The following is a 19573-nucleotide window of genomic DNA, read 5'->3' as shown; positions in this document are numbered from 1 at the left end:
CGTACGATAATTGAGTACGTTGTTTCGAAGCCGTTGTGACCAGTGTGTACCCTGTGTACTGCAGTACAGTATTCCATAATTGGCACTATCCTCACCGTACCATGGAACGTTACACATTTGTAGAACTGAGGGATATGCATTTTGTCCACGGCCTTGCAGATGGCAATGGCCGAGCAGCTGCACGCCTTTATCGCGGACGGTATCCGGAGAGGCGACAAGCCAACAGCAGGTTGTTTTCGAGCGTGCACCGTACCCTTGGTAAATCGGGTGTGTTACGTGCAGGTCATCATGTCGGTCACCCAAGACATGTGCGCACCGCGGCGGTCGAGGAGGACGTACTTGCTCGCGTGGATGACACACCGTCCACTAGCACCCGTAGCATTGCACGTGCAGTGGGAGTATCACAGTCGACAGTGTGGCGTGTCCTTCATGATGATCTGCTGTATCCCTATCATCCACAGCGAGTCCACGCGTTGCAGGCTGGGGATTACCCACGACGTGTGGAATTCTGTCAACGACTGTTGCAGTTTTGTACCGACGATCCCCGTTTTTTGCGCCATGTGCTTTTCACGGACGAGGCAACATTCACCCGTGAGGGCATCTTCAATTGCCGAAACAGCCATGTGTGGGATTATGAAAATCCACATGCAGCAGTCGAGGTGCACCATCAGACCCAGTTTGCAGTGAATATCTTTGCAGGTATCATCGATGAACAGATTATCGGTCCATACCTGCTGCCACCACGTTTAAATGGCCGCCTCTATCGCACCTTTCTTGCATCAGTCCTTCCAGAGCTGCTAGAAGATGTACCCCTCAACGTGCGACATCGTATGTGGTTTCAATTGGATGGAGCGCCTGCACATTTTGATGGCACAGTGCGAACCCTTTTTGCACCATACCTATCCACAGCGCTGGATCGGCAGAGAGGGCCCCGTCCCCTGGCCTGCCCGTTCGCCTGACCTCACACCAATGGATTTCTTCTTGTGGGGCCATGTGAAAACACTCGTCTACGAGACCCCGGTGCCTGACAAGGAAACATTGGTAGCGCGGATACTTGCAGCATCGGCCGAGGTGTGTACCATGCCAGGGATTTTTGATAGGGTTCGCCAGAATTTCCTGCGACGCTGCAATGCCTGCATTGAATGTGGTGGTCGTCAATTTGAGCAACTTTTGTAACAACGTCAGTCCGGGGTACGACTACGTACTACGTACTATTCCTATCTGTAAGTGCACCTTTGCGTGGCAATAAACCTCCTGTGCCCGTAGTTGCTGTGTTTGTCCTGCTGGCGCACGACCTCTGTGTGACATCCCCTCAGTGCTGCTACGGGGAATCCCTCGTCCCGCATTTGTTGTCTCCTTGGCAGGTACCATTCCCCGTCCGGTCCTATTTCTCTTTTGTTGCACCGTGCTCTGTTGTTGCTGCTGTGTCTCCCCACTGTGTTTGGGGACTCCCCACGTGCTGCATGTGTTTGTTTCCCACTGTGCAATTGTTACTTCATGCTTCATTGCTTCTTTTCTCCCTACCGTTGTCGATCGCTACCCTTTCCCTTCACTTGTCTTGCGGGACACTCCTATTTCCTTTGTGGAACCCCATGCGCATGCGTTGCGCAGCTGCCGCCTAGTGTTTTTCGGATGGGCGACTTTGGTGTTCCTTTTGACTTCGTTTGTTCCGCCTTTCTATCTTCACTGGTACTGGCTGTACAGAGGTGTGAAGTTCATTTTCACAAGTTTTCGGCGTTGTCTAGCTCCTCACGGAGGCATCTCTCGGCAAAGTGGAAAGGGAACTTTCGTCTCTATTTCATGGGAGGTATCTGTGGTTTTCGTTTGTACTATATTTTTAGAATCACCCTGTATACTAGAGACAGTTCAGAGCTTCAACAACTTGCTCCATCACAGCACGAGTCTCCATCAGAGCAATTGAGTCTCCATCAGAGCAAAGAACAAGCTCTATTCGAGCTTTTGTCAGCATAGCATGAAGCTGAAAGTTAAGCTTTTTGACTTGTGAAATTTCTCTTTGGTGCTGGTTTGTTTGTGTGTTTGAAATATTATATTACCAGCTATAACTTGTAATAATTTACATAATTATTTACTAACTTTTTTATACAATTTGGTACAAGATTCTTCAAGATTTTCTGCAAAATTTTCTTAATCTTTCAATTTTAAAAAACCTCTTCAAGATTGCTTGATATATACTGGGACTTAAAATTTGACATTTTATGAAAAACAATTTTGATGCACTCTTTGACTTGTGAATTTCTCTCATTGATGCTGGTTTGTGTGTGTGATTAAAATTTACCAGCTTTAACTTGTAATACTTTCAAGATTTTTCAAAATTTTCTACAAGATTTTCTTAATCTTTCAATTTTTAAAAACCTCTTCAAGGTAGCTTTGATATATACTGGTACTTAAAATCTGGATAATTGTAAATGTATGTGTAAAAATATACTGATTTAGGCTCGTGGGGTCAATTTTGGCCTATAGAATTGAGTAATTGAACTTTGATAAAAAAACAATTATTTTTTATGCTATAAAAATAGTAAAATTTGGATTTTTTGGATATTTTCCCCTTGGAAAATTAGCTGAAATTGGGGCAAAATGAATAAATACAAAATAAATATTTTCAAACATATCATTCTCTCTACTAATGCTGGAAAAATTAAAGCCCCTAACATGAAGGAAAATTATTTTATTTGTTATGGGAGTAAAACAAAATTAAAACCATTATATTATTGTAACCAATGCGACTGATGATAAAGAAGAGTCAAATACCTACTGAACTAAAAAAGCCAAATCTTCCATTTTCCGTTTAGTGTTAGTGAATATTGATATATGAGGAATATTCAATAAATCCGCATATTTCAACCACAACTATGCATATTTCATTTTTAACCTCACGTAAATTTCATTACTCTTATTTGCACTAAATAATGCTACTTACACATACGTATTCTTAGACTACAGTTAATTGATGCTACAGGTGGAATTTGGTCAACGATCGAGCATTTACATAACCTTTCAATTGACTCATTTTAGCACTTAGTAATTTGCCATTTTTGGTGAAGCAAAAAACAACACGTAAATCACAAAAATTTGCAAACAAGGTTCTCACTAGTATCGTGTTCGATGAATTTAGGCTTGGCAATAATCATACGGTCACACCTAAATATTCAGTTCAGCAAGGCAAAAAGTGGTGGCCACTTTCATTTTCCGTATTTCAACTTGCTCAACGTGTAATTTCAAGTTCTGTTAGTTCTTGAATAAACAAGATTCACCAAAGAATTGTGTCACAATCGCATGTTCAATTTTGTGCTCTTTCAAGAAATAATTAATTAATTAAACGTATCTCAAGTCACATGATTACGTCACAATGTGAAAAGTTCTAAACACAGCACAAGTTTTTGTAATACATGAGTACATGTCGTTCTTATCACTCGAGGAAAATCTACATACCTTGCAATATATTCAACAGCATTTTAGTTGAAGGAAGTTTGTAAAAATGCCATTAAGAAAAGGTCCTTCTTTCCTAAGCACATGGTTTTTGCCTTAACACATAATGGCTTCCTGGTCATTGCCCATAATGCATTCGGAACGAATAAGAAGGTATGTCGCCTCACTCGGACAACTCGAAATAGCTGATCATGAAATATTAGATGTTGACTGCATAGAATCTGAGTACGTAGTGATAAGGAATATTGCAACCACTTCCGTGTATGCATGAAGTTCCTTTCAACACTACTATAGATCGAACACAAAGAAAAAAACCTTGGGACGAGAAGTCCCCGTGCAGCTTTCCCTTCTTCCCTCCACCTCGAGCCATAAGGAAGCATTGTCCACTCTCCGCCTCTCCTACTCGCGGGGGTACGGTGCACAGTAGCCGTGGGTCTGCGCAAGTTGTTTTGCTTGTGGTTCCACTATAGAGGGCACCTGACGATGAAAATGAGAACTTTGGCGAAAATGAGAACTTTGTTTATTCTCGTAAACGTAAGTTCATATAGGAACTGTGGCATTTGCGAGAGTTACAAAATCTAAACATCACAATCCTAAAGCATGTGAGATGTGCACACAGCTAAGATATTTCTATTTCGAAATCCATTTCGAAACACTGATGGTATGATTTCTAAACATTCAATACAGATTACTATTTGCAATACTTCCTTAATGACTTCTGTTTAGTGTGTAATTCCTCACATGCATAATAACTTGATGCTTGCACACAAAATATTTGATTCAAATTAAACAATTAATAGATTTCTGCTTCAAGTATGTGTCCCCATATGTACTCTGAAGTTATCTTTAAAGGAAAATCTTGTCACAAATTCAGTTTCTCTTTGAGATAAAATATCCTCATACGTCTATTAAAGTTCTCTCTCCAGCCAAGACATTTATTACTAATTGAACAATTAAAAGGCTTCTCTTTAGCATGAATGCACATATGCGAATTAAGATGTCTTTCATTTCCAAAACCTTGTTGCAAATGAACATTTAAAATATTACTCTTGACTGTCAAGCCTTATGAGTACATTAAGTACGTGTACACCTCCAGACAAAACTTTTAGGCAAATTAAAAAATGGAAACACTTCTCCTTAGTGTGAATGCTCACATGCACATTAAGTTGATCTTTAGGAGCAAAACCTTTGTTGTAAATTTAACAATTAAAAGGCTTCTCTTTTGAGTGAACCTTCACATGTACAGTAAGATCTCCTTTATGGACAAAATTTTTATTGCAAATTGAACAATTGAAAGGCTTCAGTTATGTGTGAACCCCCACATGCTCATTAAGCATATCCTTACATGCAAAATCTCTGTTGCAAATTAACTTCTCTTTTGAGTGAACATTCATATGTACACTAAGGTATCCTTTATGGGCAAAATCCTTGTTGCAAATTGAACAATTGAACGGTTTCTCTCATGTGTGACCCTTCATATGCTCATTAAGATGATCTTTACGGGCAAAATCTTTGTTGCAAATTGAACAATTAAAAGGATTCTCTTTTGAGTGAACCCTCATATGTACACTAAGATTTCCTTTCGGGACATAATTTTTATATTTCAAATTGAACAATTGAAAGGCTTCTCTTCAGTGTGACAGGAATGTGTATGAGGCAGCCTATATATGCACGGATAATAGGAATAAACTCAAAAGGGATGATGGGAATTTGGAAGACGGCTGGATAAACTTTTTTAAAAAATGGGATAAAGCTGCCGGGAGTAGAGACGAGATGGGCTTCCATGTTACTCCTGAGGTTAGGAAAGCTGCCGAGGTGGAAGTTGAATTCACCTTGGATTGGTGACTCACGAGCCCCAGTTGAGGAAAGACTGGGAGGGAGGAGTTTTCCTTCTCCAGGTATGAGCTGACACCGTGCATTCGCCTACCCCGAGCACCGATCGGCAGTTCGCCGTCATCAGCTTTGAACGTTCTTTTGTTTTTATAGAGTATTGTGCGGTTTTAGTATGTGTATTTTTACATTCTTTTTTTAGAAAGTGTCTTTCCTATACCATTTTAACCTAAATCCTTAACCATCACTTTCTCGACGAGGCACCATGTCAGGTGTCTGAAAACATCGTTTCAACCTGAAGAAGGAGGTAGTATAACCTTCGAAACGTAGTTTGATAAATCTCATGCTCACACACGTAAGTTACTGATTTTTAATCTTTTAACCTTTAGTTTGTATCAGTGTGAATATTATATGTACACTAAGCTCTTATTTACGGACAAAATCTTTATTGCAAATTGAACAATTGAAAGGCTTCTCTTTAGTGTAAACAGTCATATGTAATTTAAGATATCCTTTACAGGCAAAATCCTTGTTGAAAATTGAACAATTGAAAGGCTTCTATCCAGTGTGACCCCTCATATGCTTATTAAGATGATCTTTACGGGAAAAATCTTTGTTGCAAATTGAACAATTGAAAGGCTTCTCTCCAGTGTGACCCCTCATATGCTCATTAAGATCTCCTTTACATGCAAAGTCTTTGTTGCAAATTGAACAATTGAAAGGCTTCTCTTTAGTGTGAACCCTCACATGCTCATTAAGACGATCTTTACGAGCAAAATCCATGTTGCAAATTGAACAATTGAAAGGCTCCTCTTTAGTGTGAACCCTCACATGCTTATTAAGGTGATCTTTACGGGCAAAATCTTTGTTGCAAATTGAACAATTAAAAGGATTATCTCTTGAGTGAACCCTCATATGTACACTAAGATCTCCTTTCCGGACAAAATTTTTATTGCAATTTGAACAATTGAAAGGCTTCTCTCCTGTGTGAAGAGTCATATGTAAACTAAGATCTCCTTTTCGGGCAAAATTCCTATTGCAAATTAAAAGGCTTCTCTCCAGTGTGAAAAGTCATATGTACACTAAGCTCTCCTTTACGAGCAAAATTTTTATTGCAAATTGAACAATTGAAAGGCTTCTCTTTAGTATGAACAGTCATATGTAATTTAAGATCCGCTTTACGGGCAACATCCTTGTTGAAAATTGAACAATTGAAAGGCTTCTCTCCAGAGTGACCCCTCACATGCTTATTAAGATTATCGTTATGGGCAAAATCTTTGTTGCAAATTGAACAATTGAAAGGCTTCTCTCCAGTGTGACCCCTCATATGCTTATTAAGATCTCCTTTACGGGCAAAATCTTTGTTGCAAATTGAACAATTGAAAGGCTTCTCTTTAGTGTGAACCCTCACATGTTCATTAAGATGATCTTTACGGGCAAAATCTTTGTTGCAAATTGAACAATTGAAAGGCTTCTCTTTGGTATGAACCCTCACATGCTCATTAAGATGAACTTTACAGGCAAAATCTCTTTTGCAAATTGAACAATTGAAAGACTTATCTTTTGAGTGAACCCTCATATGTACACTAAGATCTCCTTTACGGGCAAAATATTTTTTGCAAATTGAACAATTGAAAATTTTCTCTTTAGTGTGAACACTTATAAATGTATTACACTCAGCTTCATGGACAAAAGTTTTCTTGGAAACTGAAAAATTAAAAAGCGTCTCTGGTTCATAGGCTATCAAATCTCCTTTGTCCGGTAAAGTGTTGTTGGAGATGGGACTTATACATTGCTTTCTCCTGTCATTACTCTTGGGAACATCAACATATGTCTTGCTTGCAAGGGTTTTTGGTGAAGGTACAGCTTCAAAATGTTCTTCTCTAGTGATACATTCTGCAATTTCTCTTGGCTGCTCTTCTTCTCTTAAGTTTCCTGCAGAGACTGGCAAATGTGGAACTGACCTTTGGACATCTTGTACCTGTTCTTCCACATAGTTCTTGATCAGGTAGCTGAAAAAAAAATGATACAAATGTAGTTTCACTTTCTGAGTAAATAATGAGAATGACTGACATGTGCAAGTCAATGAAAATAAAGGAGATGAGGATAGACTGTTGATGGGGACTCATGGAAAGGTATAATATTACGTTGAACTTTCAACAAAAAATGCAGGCTCGACCATGACTTGAACACGGGTGTCTGGCATTCAATGCCATTGCTCTATCACTGAGCTACCGAGTCGCACTAGCTTCACCTGATTTTTCGCTTCCGCTATTTTACCTGTGTGGAATCCATGGAGTCCTGGTCGAGCCTGCATTTTTCGATGAAAGTTCTATGTAGTACATCTCCTGTGTGTGCCTAATTTAATGTACGAGAGTTATTTTTTAAGTAAGGTCCTTTTTGCAAAAAAAATGAAGTAAGTAAATGTTTCTTTTAGTAAATGTTTTTAAAAAAAAATGTCTGAATTTACATAGACTTCTCTATTTATCTACATACTTCCTTGCAAGTTTAAACATTTATCGTAATGAACTACAAGTTTTTGGATACCCTCCTCATAGTACTCTGCCGCCTGTGATGATAGCCAGTTACTCACGATCGATTTCACTTCATCATCAGTATCTAAATGCTTGCCACCCAGGAAAGTCTTCAAATGGCAAAAGAGGTGGTAGTCACTATTCGCAAGGTCTGTTTGGGAATACCGTTTGAAATTGTCCATGGGAATAAGTTTGCATGCAGGCTCCCAGCATTCTTTGAGCAACATCATGGCAACTGTGTTTTGGGACAGGCAGGGTGTTTTGTTACTGGACTTTTTGCCGCAAGGAACAACAATTAACTCAGCTTCCGTGAATAACTGGCTCATAAAACGTAAACAACTGCTCAGGCTTACTGTCATTGTTAGTGTACTGAACTTTATTCTTATCAGTTTATCTGCTTGACTAACCTTGTGTTAATGCTGCGAAACAGTTCAGCCCCTCCCTTTCAAACACATTTTAAAGGCATAAGTTGTGGTGGTGTTTCATTTCAACCCAATTGCTGCGATCACCTACAGGTAAGAAGACAAGCTAATAACCATAACTAAAAATCAATAACAAGTCAATCAAACTAAAAGATTTCCCCATTTTTGTGTGAAAATAGATAGCTAAACTCCGTATAAAATTTTGTCACCCCCAAAAATTCCCATGATCCAGGCATGTCATGAGCCACCCATGCGGGCAACCCTGGTCAACCTCTGGTCTCATATGACCTCACTCTTGTAAGTCTCTTTCAGGGTGGGAAGAGTAATTCATTCACAATAGTCGGAATTGGAGGATGCCTCAAATAATTCAGAAAATTATTTAGGTGTTGTATTCACATGACATTTTCAGCTACACACTATGTTCAATGCAATAATATTTATTAGGCACAAATACATGTTTCCGTTCACCCTTATCTTTCTTTACAAATGCTTTCAAGATTGTAATTTCTTGCCAACATGAATGCCACAGAAATTACAAACTGCTTCTATGAATATCTCTATATATTTACAGGTAAAATTAGAAAAAGGGCAAAACTCTTTTAAAACATTCGGCAATTGGAAAATGAAGTTTCACATATTTCAGGTTTTCTGAGATTTCAACATGCTTGTACGTGATCCTTTATTTCGGTCCCCACCTCCCTGAGTTTTAAATTCTGGATAAAGTATTCTGATATTTAAAATATTAGTGTGACATCTTTTTTTTTAAAAAAAAGTTCTCAGTTTAGTGAAATGATCAATCCACAAGTATCACACGTTTATCCAGGCAATCTCAAAAATGGCCATCTCCATCAACTTCAGGATACTCTTTTGTCAATACCTACTAGCAAATGCATTTGTTCCACACTGTGGCCGTGTTGTCTAAGACAGGCTTTGGGCTCAGGGTTTGGAAAGCATGGTGGTTCAAGTTTCCTGGGGTAAGTGTAACAACTTTTCTCATTAGATTTTGGCCAGTGCATGGACCATGGCCACCCATCATCCTGAAAAAATTCGGGAGCTATGAATGAGTAGCATACCCCAGTCATGGAGACCTACAACAAGGACTGGGGACCATACTTAACAACAATTCTTCCCAGTGATATCTACTCAGAAACACTCACGGTCCCAAACCACTACGGCACTAATGGTTTCTATTTGCTATGTACCCTTTTCACATGTTCAGTAAGTATATCTTTACGGGTAAAATATTTGTCACATTTTGAACAATTAAAAGCTATGTCTTTTGTGTGTACTGTAGCATGCATATTAAGGAAATATTTCCAGGCAAAATCTTTGTTGCAAATTGTACACTTAAAAGGTTTTTCATTTGTGTGTCTCCTCACATGGATATTAAGTGTGTCTTTGTAAGAAAACGCTTCGCTGCAAATAGAACAAATAAAAGGTTTATCTTTTGTGTGTGTCCTCATGTGTATATTAAGACTATTTCTATATGCAAATTTTTTCTGGCAAATTGAGCAACTGAAAGGCTTCTCTTCTGCGTGCATCCTCATATGTATATTAAGGTTATCTTTACGAGCAAACGTTTTGTAGCAAATTGTGCAATTGAAAGGCTTCTCTTTGGTGTGAACTCTCGCATGTGTATTAAGATCTCCTTTATAGGCAAAATCTTTCTTGCAAATAGAACAATTATAAGGTTTCTCTTTTGTGTGCATTCTCATATGTACATTAAGGTCACCTTTACGGGCAAAATGTTTGCTGCAAATTGAACAACTGAAAGGCTTCTCTTTTGTATGAACTCTCATATGTTTATTCAAAAGTGCTTTTTTGGAGAAACATTTGTTGCAGAAGAAACATATATATTGCTTTCTCCTGTTATCACTCTTGGCATTTTCCATGTCTCCCTTGGTTTCAGAGGATTTTGGTGAAAGTTCAGCCTCTACTATTCCTTCTTCAATTAGAGATTCTGGATTATCTTTTGGTTGCTCTTGTTCACTTAAATTTCATGCAGGTATTGGCAAATAGATAAATATCTTTGGAACATCTTTGAACTATTCTTCCATGTAGCTCTTGTTCAAGTATTTGAAAAAAAAAATTATTGAACATACAAATGTAGGTTTGCTTCTAAAATAATTACTAATATCTCAAGTATAGAGAACTTTAAGGGAACAAGAAATTGACTGTACTTTAATATTTGCTGACCTCAGAAATTGCACAATGTAATTTCCTGGCTGTGTCATGGTGCTTCAAAATTTGAGCAGTTAATTTTTTCATTCTAACAAGGAGAATACAATCTGATAGTTATCCACACTGAACTCTGTCCTAGAGTGTGTGGAGAAAACACAGAGGGAGAGTTCAGCTGAAAACTCTCTTTCTCCTCCTTTGAATTCTTCTGAACATGCACAACCTCAAATGCATTTACTGTACTGGCCCTCAACAGTGTCTTTAAAATGTAAAGGAACAAGATGTCAACATTTCTAAGAGGAATGGGTGTGTCTGATCATCATGACCCACATATATAACAACAAGGAAACACTAAATCTGTGAAAACAGACGAATCTAGCAGTGTGATCAAATGTTTTAACATGTTCCAAATAACACTGGGGAACAAAAAAAAGATTTTATTTTGCGGCATAAAGTTTAATAACAGTTTCAGCACACAAAACAGCTGCGATTGCCAATTGTATGATTGGTTCAGTTGAATTGACTCCAGTTATAAAAATAAACACACCATGGAAAATGTAGGAGGTAAAATTACTCTACGCTTTTTTAGGTAATATCAAAATTTGATAATGGGCTGAAATTCGAATAAGAAACTTATTTATTTATTTGTAAATTGTTGCTAGGCAACTTATGAAGCATTGCTAGGCAATATATCGGACACTCAACAAACCTTAAGGAAGAATACCAAAACATAAAAATGGTTTTAGAAAAAAATTGAATATGCTGAACATAAGTGTCTCGTGTGTGTGGATTTGAAGATGGTGATTTTTTTACTAGGACAGCAAAGTGGGTACACAAAGAATACCTGTTTCCTATGTTTGTGGGATAGTCGTGCTAGAGAAAAATATTGGACGATAAAAGTTTGGCCCCCAAGGGAAAATATTAGTGGGAAAAGCTAATATCATTCATGAACCGCTGATAGATAGAGACAAAATCATCCTTCCGCCACTGCATATTAAACTTGGGTTGATAAAACAGTTTGTCAAGGCGATAGATACAAGTGTTGATTGTTTCAAATATATATGCCACACTTTTACAGGAGTAAGTATTGAAAAATTGAAGGCAGGAATCTTTGACGGACCACCACAAATTTTTACACTCATAAATGATGCCAATTTTACAACTTACATGTCTTACATCGAATCTGAGGCCTGACTGAGCTTTGTGTCCGTCGTCAAAAACGTTTTGGGGAATCACAGAGCAGAAAAGTACCCCGATATAGTTGGAAATATGTTGAAAAATTTTGAGAAATTGGGAGCTAATATGAGTGTGAAGGTACATTTTCTACATAGCCACATTGACAGATTCCCTGAGAACGTTGGTGATTTTAGTGAAGAACGGGGAGAAAGGTTCCATCAGGATATAAGGATAATGGAAGAAAGGTACCAGGGATGGTGGGATCGCCACGTGATGGCCGACTACTGTTGGAGATTACAGAAGGATTGTCCTAAAAAGCAATACAGCAGGAAATCGTATAGAAAACGTTTCACATAGTTTGTTACTTCATTGTGTACATATTTTCTTAATTATTTTGATCATAGGCCTATATAAAATTATTTTTATAATAATGATTGTAATCACAAAAAGAAATATTAAATTGTTGTTGGAAGTTCATTTATATGTATGTCTTATGTTTCCGCCAATTTGATTTAGTTGCATTTATTTCATAAATTAGAGCCAATTCAGGAAATATATTATTATATCATTATTCAGCAGCATGAAATTGCCCTAAATTAGCTCTCAAAGACTGTGCCGCAATTTCACTGTTCCCCAGTGTAATTAGCACAGAACTGGAAAGCTACAAGAAAGCACAAACTCTATTAAGTTTCACAGTATCTCTTTCATAAAACTTTCTTCTTTAAAGAAAAAAATATTCCTGAATTTTAAAGATGAAAATTACTTTTACCATATTTCAATAGTGACACATTGTTAGAGGCACATATTTTTGGTAAATAAAAAAGCAAAATTTCGATACAAAAACAGAGTTGATTTCGGGTTCAAAAGCGGTAAATAAAATAAAATTTTGGTGTTATAGCAGTGAATAATCACATTAAAAGTGCTATATAAAATGACATTTTGGTTTTAAAATTGTGAATATAATCCTAAATTTGATTTAAAAACTGCACTTTTAACACAAAATAAGCTAATCCCTTCTAATAGCACATTTATGTAGTTACCAGAGTATTAAGTTTGTTCCTGTGTAAAGGGTTTCATTTTTAATTCTCAAATATTTACACCAAAATTAATCAATTTTCCGTTAATTGCTTAACTCACAGGATACTTCAGAATTCAGAAAGTGTCACGTCAGTATATAAACTGTAAATTTCGTGTTTAAGAGTATATTTTGCATTTTGCAGTTTATTTCGCATTATTTCGTGACAAAACAGGGTAGAAAAATGCACCTCACACCTTTCAGAAACATGAAAAATTAACATTACGGCATGTTATTTCATATTTCGTGTTTTCGTCAAAAACGAAATTTGCATGCCTCTACACATTGTCTACCTCACTTTTCTCTATTCAATCAAACTTCTATTATCGATTGATTCATTTAATTTTTTTAAGTCAACTTTATGCACAGAAAGGTTAATCGAGACTGGACCTAGAGTTTCAAGTAGGATCTGAACCACTATGTGACCCCAATGGGTATCGAACCCAGGCCCTCTTGATTACAAGGCGACTATGCTACCACTGTGCCATCGGGAGGCCCCTAATACTAAGTGAATGGTATGCAATGCAGTTTAAAGATATCAAAATAAGTTTTGTGGGTATAAAAAATATACATTTTCACAACTATATAAAATTTGTTGTAGTAAAAAGTAACTAAACGCAACTCCAAGCTTCAAATATGTTATAAAAGGTCAAAGTCTAGTAAAAATTGTTTTATTGGCTGATGTGTGGTCAGTGCATTGTATCCCACCAGTGAACGTTTTCTTACTTCAGGTACCAGCATCTACTACTATAGCTTTCAACAGTGCCATTCAATCCGAGGTGGCAGTGGAGCAGTGACTAGCATGCCGGGAAGTAGGATCACGACTGCCGGCAAACCAGATGAAATATCTGTGTACCTAGAACAGCTAGTTATGTAATGAAATAATCTCTTACAATTACATTGACAGATATAATTAAAACATTACTCATTCGTAATGACGTAAGTGTCGCATATAAAAATTTGTTACTTTAAATTATGTGGATTGATTGATTTTGGTGTTTTAGGTCCACTTTATGCATAGTAAGGGTAATCGAGACTGGACCTACAGTTTAAAGTGGGATCCGAACCACTATGTTCCTCCACCAGGTATCAAATCTGGGACATCTTGAGTACAAGGCAACGATGCTACCACTGCGCCATCAGGAGGCCCAAATTATATGGGCAGTGTGGCATTATTAGACTGCACAAAAGCACCAGTAATATTGATGAATTGAATTGATTGAATTGTTTTTTTTAAGTCCACTTTATGCACAGAAGGGATAATTGTGACTGGACCTACAGTTTAAAGTAGGACGCAAACCACTATGTGCCCCAAATGGGAATCGAACCCAGGACCCCTTCATTACAATACAACGAGGTTACCACTGTGATGTCAGGGAGGCCCAGCACCATTAATATGCAAAGTAAAACAAAAAAAAAAAAAAAACTAAAACACTCATTAACACCTTAACACTTGACAAACACACGCAAACTGGACACCAGCTATCTGCATACTGAAGCACTGACGTGAAAAAGGACAGCATACAGCTCTGGGTCTAAATGCTGGAAGATGCGATCTTACTTCCCAGTGAGCTCGCTGAAACTCTGACCACCCTGGCCATGGAAGGCACTTTAGTAGGTCATCCATTGTGCTGGGTTAACACTGAAATTGTGAATGTCACACCAGTAAATAAATCCAGGACTGTTCATGCCAAATGTCTGTGTATATGCACTTCTGTTCATTGTATACACTGGAAATATATAGTAGGTGGATAGTAAAAAGCTGATTTCAGTGGTGCCAACCTATATTCACCAAAGTTCACACAATAATTTGTCATACTTTTAATATTATGTTATTGTTATATATTTGCTTATTACAATCGGTAAATAACAGATTTATAATATTAAGGATGCATTGTTGGTGTGAATTAATATCATGATACATGGAAGGGAAGAAACCAATCTTTTTCAAAAGTTGGTGCCCCTGGCTGCTTTCTATGGAATGGCACACACAATAAGATATTTCGTATATTTAGAACTTTCCACTCTCAAAAGTGACAATTTGGGGGCATTTTAAGGGGGTTTGTATTTACCACTCTGTTTTCCCTGGAGTTCTTTGGTGTTTTTATGTGAAAATGTTAATTTTGTATGGAATGTATTTAATATGTATATAAGGACATACTTATTTGATGTAACAACTCACATTAAACTAAACTTAATTTTTCTGCATCTAAACAAGTGGCAATTGTCAAGTTTGAACTTGTATACAGATGGGAGAATGATACAGGGTAATTCTCTCGTTAGAGGACTCCATACTATTTCCTACATAAAACCATGCTATTGAGATAATGACTTGAAAATTTATATACATTTACCTTCAACATTGCAAAACAGGACCTGCTCATAATGGATGCAGAAAATGGCCTCCTTTCACATCCAAGCACACTTGAATGCATTTCTACAAATTCTGGAATACTTTTCTCAAAGTGTCGACATTAGCAGCTTGAATCTCATGGTGTATAGCATCTTTGAGTTGTTCAAATGTACAGGGTTTATTTTTGAACACTTTGCCCTTCAATTGGCCCCAAAGAAGGAAGTCGGCATGCATTAGATTGGGAGATCTGGGTAGCAATTATTGCACAAATGACACACAGTAAATCACGTTGAATTACATAGTTTTGCTTTCATACCAAATCTTTAAAACATGGAAAATGGGAGATTAGTTTCTTGGGAAAGTTTTCATAGTGATTTGGATGGTGATACCAGGAATCGATCCTTCACGTCATGTATTGTTTGTTCAACATTTTACAGCCTCCTACATGTTGTGTGAGCCATTGTCTCCAACGTTTTAACCAATTTCGGGATGCAACACTTCAAAGGTGCACATCTTTTACCAAGATCCGGTTCGAATGATCCTGTTTACCGTTATTAACAAATGAGGTACACACACACTGTTGAACTATATGCATTGTTACTCACGAAACTCTCAACTGCTGAGATAGGGTAATGAGGAAAAAAGGCAAATGAAAATCACTGGACAAGTCTATTATATCATGGGGGCGCATGCTGATTTGCATCATTGCTGGTATGTGTATATAAATTTTGATGCCATTATCTCAATAACAATTTTCATGGGCAATAGTTTGGTACCTCCAGTGAAAAAATCACCCTGTGTTTTCCATAGCAGCTGTACACTCATGCTCCTCATGTAACATGCACACATAAACATAGAATTTCATAGTGTTTTCACTATGTGCCTTCAGTGAACAATTATGGAATGCAGATATTACATGTGTTTCACTGAATATATTGCCACGTAACTTGCGTGACTTCTGTTGGTACATTACAGATTGGAATTTAAATTGTTGGTTTAAGACCATTTTATGCTGGACAGATAGGTTAATTGGGACTGGACCTACAGTTTAAAGTGAGATCCGAACCACTGTGCCCCTGACAGGTATCGAACCTGGGATCAGTTGATTACAAGGCAATGATATTATTACTACACCATCAAAGGGGCTATGCAGACCATAGAATTAGGAGAAGCTTGGTATGTTTTACATGATCAGCTATACATGTGTTTTGTCATTATTTGATCAACTTGTTTATTAACAGCAGTTAAAATATGCAAAGTTGCAGATCCATATCTTTCGTATTTTGAAAATTACTGGGGTGCAAAATGTGCAGTTTTGACCATTTCTTCATCTTGTTAACTTTAATTTGCAATATTCGTCAATCAGGTTACCTATAGAAGTGATTCAGATGATATTGGAAAGGTATTGAAGGTTCTTTCACATGAGATATTACATGCCCATGGTGAGGTAAAAAGTAATTGAAGGTGGTGCAAAGAAAATTTTGGAAGCCATTTTCTCAAAAACTGGTCATTTAATACCTCCACTTGGCATTGAACCCGCAACCTCTTCACTCTTCATTACAAGCCAACGACGTTACCACTACAATTCAGGGAGGCTCAAACTTGCCTTGGGCAATCAGCAGCAGTTGCATTTATGAACGTTGCACCAATAACTTCCTTCAGCATGTAGAGAAGGTTCCCTATGTACAAGTGGCAATTCACGAATGCTTACGGGGCTAATCCGATCGCATAGTGGTAACGTCGTCACCTTGAAATCAATGGATTCCAAGTTCAATAGCTGGTGGACACACATGGACAGTGGTTCTGATTCCAGTATATACTACAGTCCTGATTAGCCTATCTATGCATAAAGTGGAATTAAAAGAACAAATCAATCAATCATGGACGGCTAGACACTTCACCTCAGAGAACATTAAAAAAACATATTGTAGTACAGTGCTTCAAATTTAGATACTAGATATTTCATAAAATTATTATTAATTAATAATTACAACTATTAATTTATTACAAGCACCTAAAAGTCCTAAAATGGAGTCTATAAAGTCTTAAATCTATCCTTTTTAGAACCTAAAAATCCATCCCTAATTATCGTGCATTACCTAACCTACCCTAACCTAAGTCTAACATAACTCCAAAAATGGCTATCAAACATAGGCGGAGTTCCCCAACTTAAAAAAGACAAATAGAATAACATGATTAATTTCAGTTACGAAACCATACCGCAAATCGACAACATTTAGAGGAACTTCATATAAATGTTTTGATGGTAGGACAGTCATATGATGGAGCCAGCGTGATGTCTGGAGTTAAGAATGGTTTACAATCTATCATTAGGGAAAGTAATCCTTATGCAATGTACGTTCATTGCTTGGCTCATAAAGTCAATTTGGTGCTTGCTGCAGTGTGCAAGGACAATGATTTAAGATGCAACTTTTTTAATGCCATCCAGTGTTTGTACCAATACTTTAGCTATCCTGACACTCATGCTGAATTCCAAGAAGTGCAAAAAGAGCTAAATATAATTAGCCCTGGACCTCATGAACTCCATAAGTTGAGCGACACTCACTGGTCTTGCAGAGCTATTTCAGTTTTAAGTGTCAAGAGAAATTATCCTGCGCTTGCTGCTGTACTCACTGCGACAGCATCTGATTTAAGACATTCTAAAAACCCTGAAGCCAAAGGCCTGCTTTCAGCTATAAAATCGCTGGATTTCATTGTATGTTTATCAGTGTTTTCTGAATATCTCTCCCTCATAAATGTTTTATTCCAGTACCTTCAGAAAGCTGATACCTCAATAGCTCAAAGTTCCAATGTAGCCAACAGAGTGATTAAGGAGCTTGAGTCCCAGCGAAACGAAAATACTTGGGACAGAAAATGAAATGAAATAAAGGGTGTTGACAAAGAATTAAGTCTAAACATTTTTGAAGGTGGAGGTGAGATGAAAGATGGTACAAATCTAAAATGGCCTAGACTGATATCAAACAAATTAGATGCTTATCTGGTTTGTTCTTCAGTTGGCCAGACAACTAGAGAAGATACATCTGCTGAAACACTCCCTACATTTCCAAGTGAAGAAAACTGGAAGAAAAATACAAGTGAGAGATTTTTTTTTTTATCCATTGCTGGATATTTAGATTGACAATCTGAAAAGAAGATTTAGTGGTGAAACTTTGGAAGTTGCTGAAGCCAGTGAAAGATTTATTCTTCTGGATGAAGAAGGAGCTACACGTTTTATTGAGATTTACTCCATTCCTGGTATTGATACAACAATGTTGAAGGTAGAAATGACCATTTTAAGAAATGTAATGCAAAGTTCAGGTTTGAGTTTGAAAGTGCACCTTTGAAGAATGTTGTTCCAAAGATGGTGGACACAGTTTTGAGCAAACATACAGAAACATACAAAAATTTTAGAATTCTTCTGAAAATTGCTCTTACCCTGCCATCAAATAGTGCCACTTGTGAGAGGACATTTTCTGCTATGAGGCGAATCCACAACTGGTTGCGTTGCACAATGGGTCAAGAGAGATTGAACAATTTAATGATCTTATACTCTGGATCAGATGTTGTTAAAAATAATTAATTTAGACGATTTGATTGATGTATACAGTTTGAAGAAAAAAAACGTAAAATGACTTTCTGTTGAGTCAATAGTTACTGTTGAGGCATCAAAAGAACTTTCCATTTTTTTTTTAATTTCTGAAGATTACTATTGTACCCTACCTTTTTTAAAGCAATACGAGTATTGTATCAATAAAAAAATAATGAAATGCAAAATATAACAATTGTGCGCACTGAGGAACAATGAAATTTGCCGCGACCAGAAAACAACCTATTTCTATGATTTTTGACTTGCTAAACACGAAAATGATGTTCTTTTTTCTCCACCACGTCTAGTTTTTGTAATAACACAAAATTGAAGTAAACGTGACAGAGTTTCTTTTTCGCCATATGATATACAGGGATTCTTCAAGAGAACAAGTGTGGATGTTTTTCCTGCGTAATATGAAGAAAGCATTGTAACGACAACAAAAAGAGCAAACATTGTTGTTTATTTTTTACCAGATGAGATAAGAGTAGAGAAAAGTCTGTTAAAGAGGCAAAGTGACTTATTGTACTGTGTCTTTATCAGTTGCGTTCTGTTCGCTGGAAGTGCAGGTTGTGTGTTAGGTTGTGTGCTTCATCGCGATTGTTTTGTGTGGTATTTGAAAAGAGTGCATTGATGCCTCGTAACTGTGTAAATTCACCCAATCTGTTTTGCTATATGTGCGGTGAGTTCATGACAAGATCCCAACGAAATTCAATTACACCAATAGTGAAGAAAGCTTACGAGCTATATTTCGGATGCAAAATCGGAGACCAAGATAAAGGGTGGGCTCTTCATGTCTGTTGCAGTAGATGCTCGCGATATTTACAAGGGTGGTTACATGGTACCCATCTATCCATGTCATTTGCTGTTCCCATGGTATGGTGCGAACATCGAGATCACGTTACTGATTGTTACTTTTGTTTAACTAATGTTACGGGATTCACAAGAAAATCCAAAAGTATCCTATAGTAT

At 37.3% G+C, this 19573-nt stretch overlaps 2 protein-coding genes across 2 annotated transcripts in view; both read left to right on the top strand.

Moving 5' to 3' along the window:
• Nucleotides 1-13539, top strand: part of LOC145999200 (uncharacterized) — a 139322-nt gene extending 125783 nt beyond the window's left edge. Inside the window, exon 5 of the mRNA XM_083136132.1 lies at nt 13394-13539. Coding sequence (XP_082992258.1) covers nt 13394-13539 — 146 coding nt within the window. The remainder of the gene's footprint in view (nt 1-13393) is intronic.
• A 3739-nt stretch (nt 13540-17278) lies between these two features.
• Nucleotides 17279-17893, top strand: LOC145999199 (zinc finger MYM-type protein 1-like). The gene has a single exon (XM_083136131.1). The coding sequence runs from the start codon at nt 17279-17281 to the stop codon at nt 17891-17893; it is 615 nt and encodes a 204-aa protein (XP_082992257.1).
• Nucleotides 17894-19573: the final 1680 nt, after the last annotated feature.

Source organism: Lepisma saccharinum, chromosome 15 (assembly GCF_977018435.1).
Source record: "Lepisma saccharinum chromosome 15, izLepSacc3.1, whole genome shotgun sequence".
Classification (NCBI taxonomy): Eukaryota; Metazoa; Arthropoda; class Insecta; order Zygentoma; family Lepismatidae; genus Lepisma; species Lepisma saccharinum.
The sequence above is the reverse complement of the archived record's forward strand: the minus strand, read 5'-3'. Positions and strand labels throughout refer to the sequence as shown.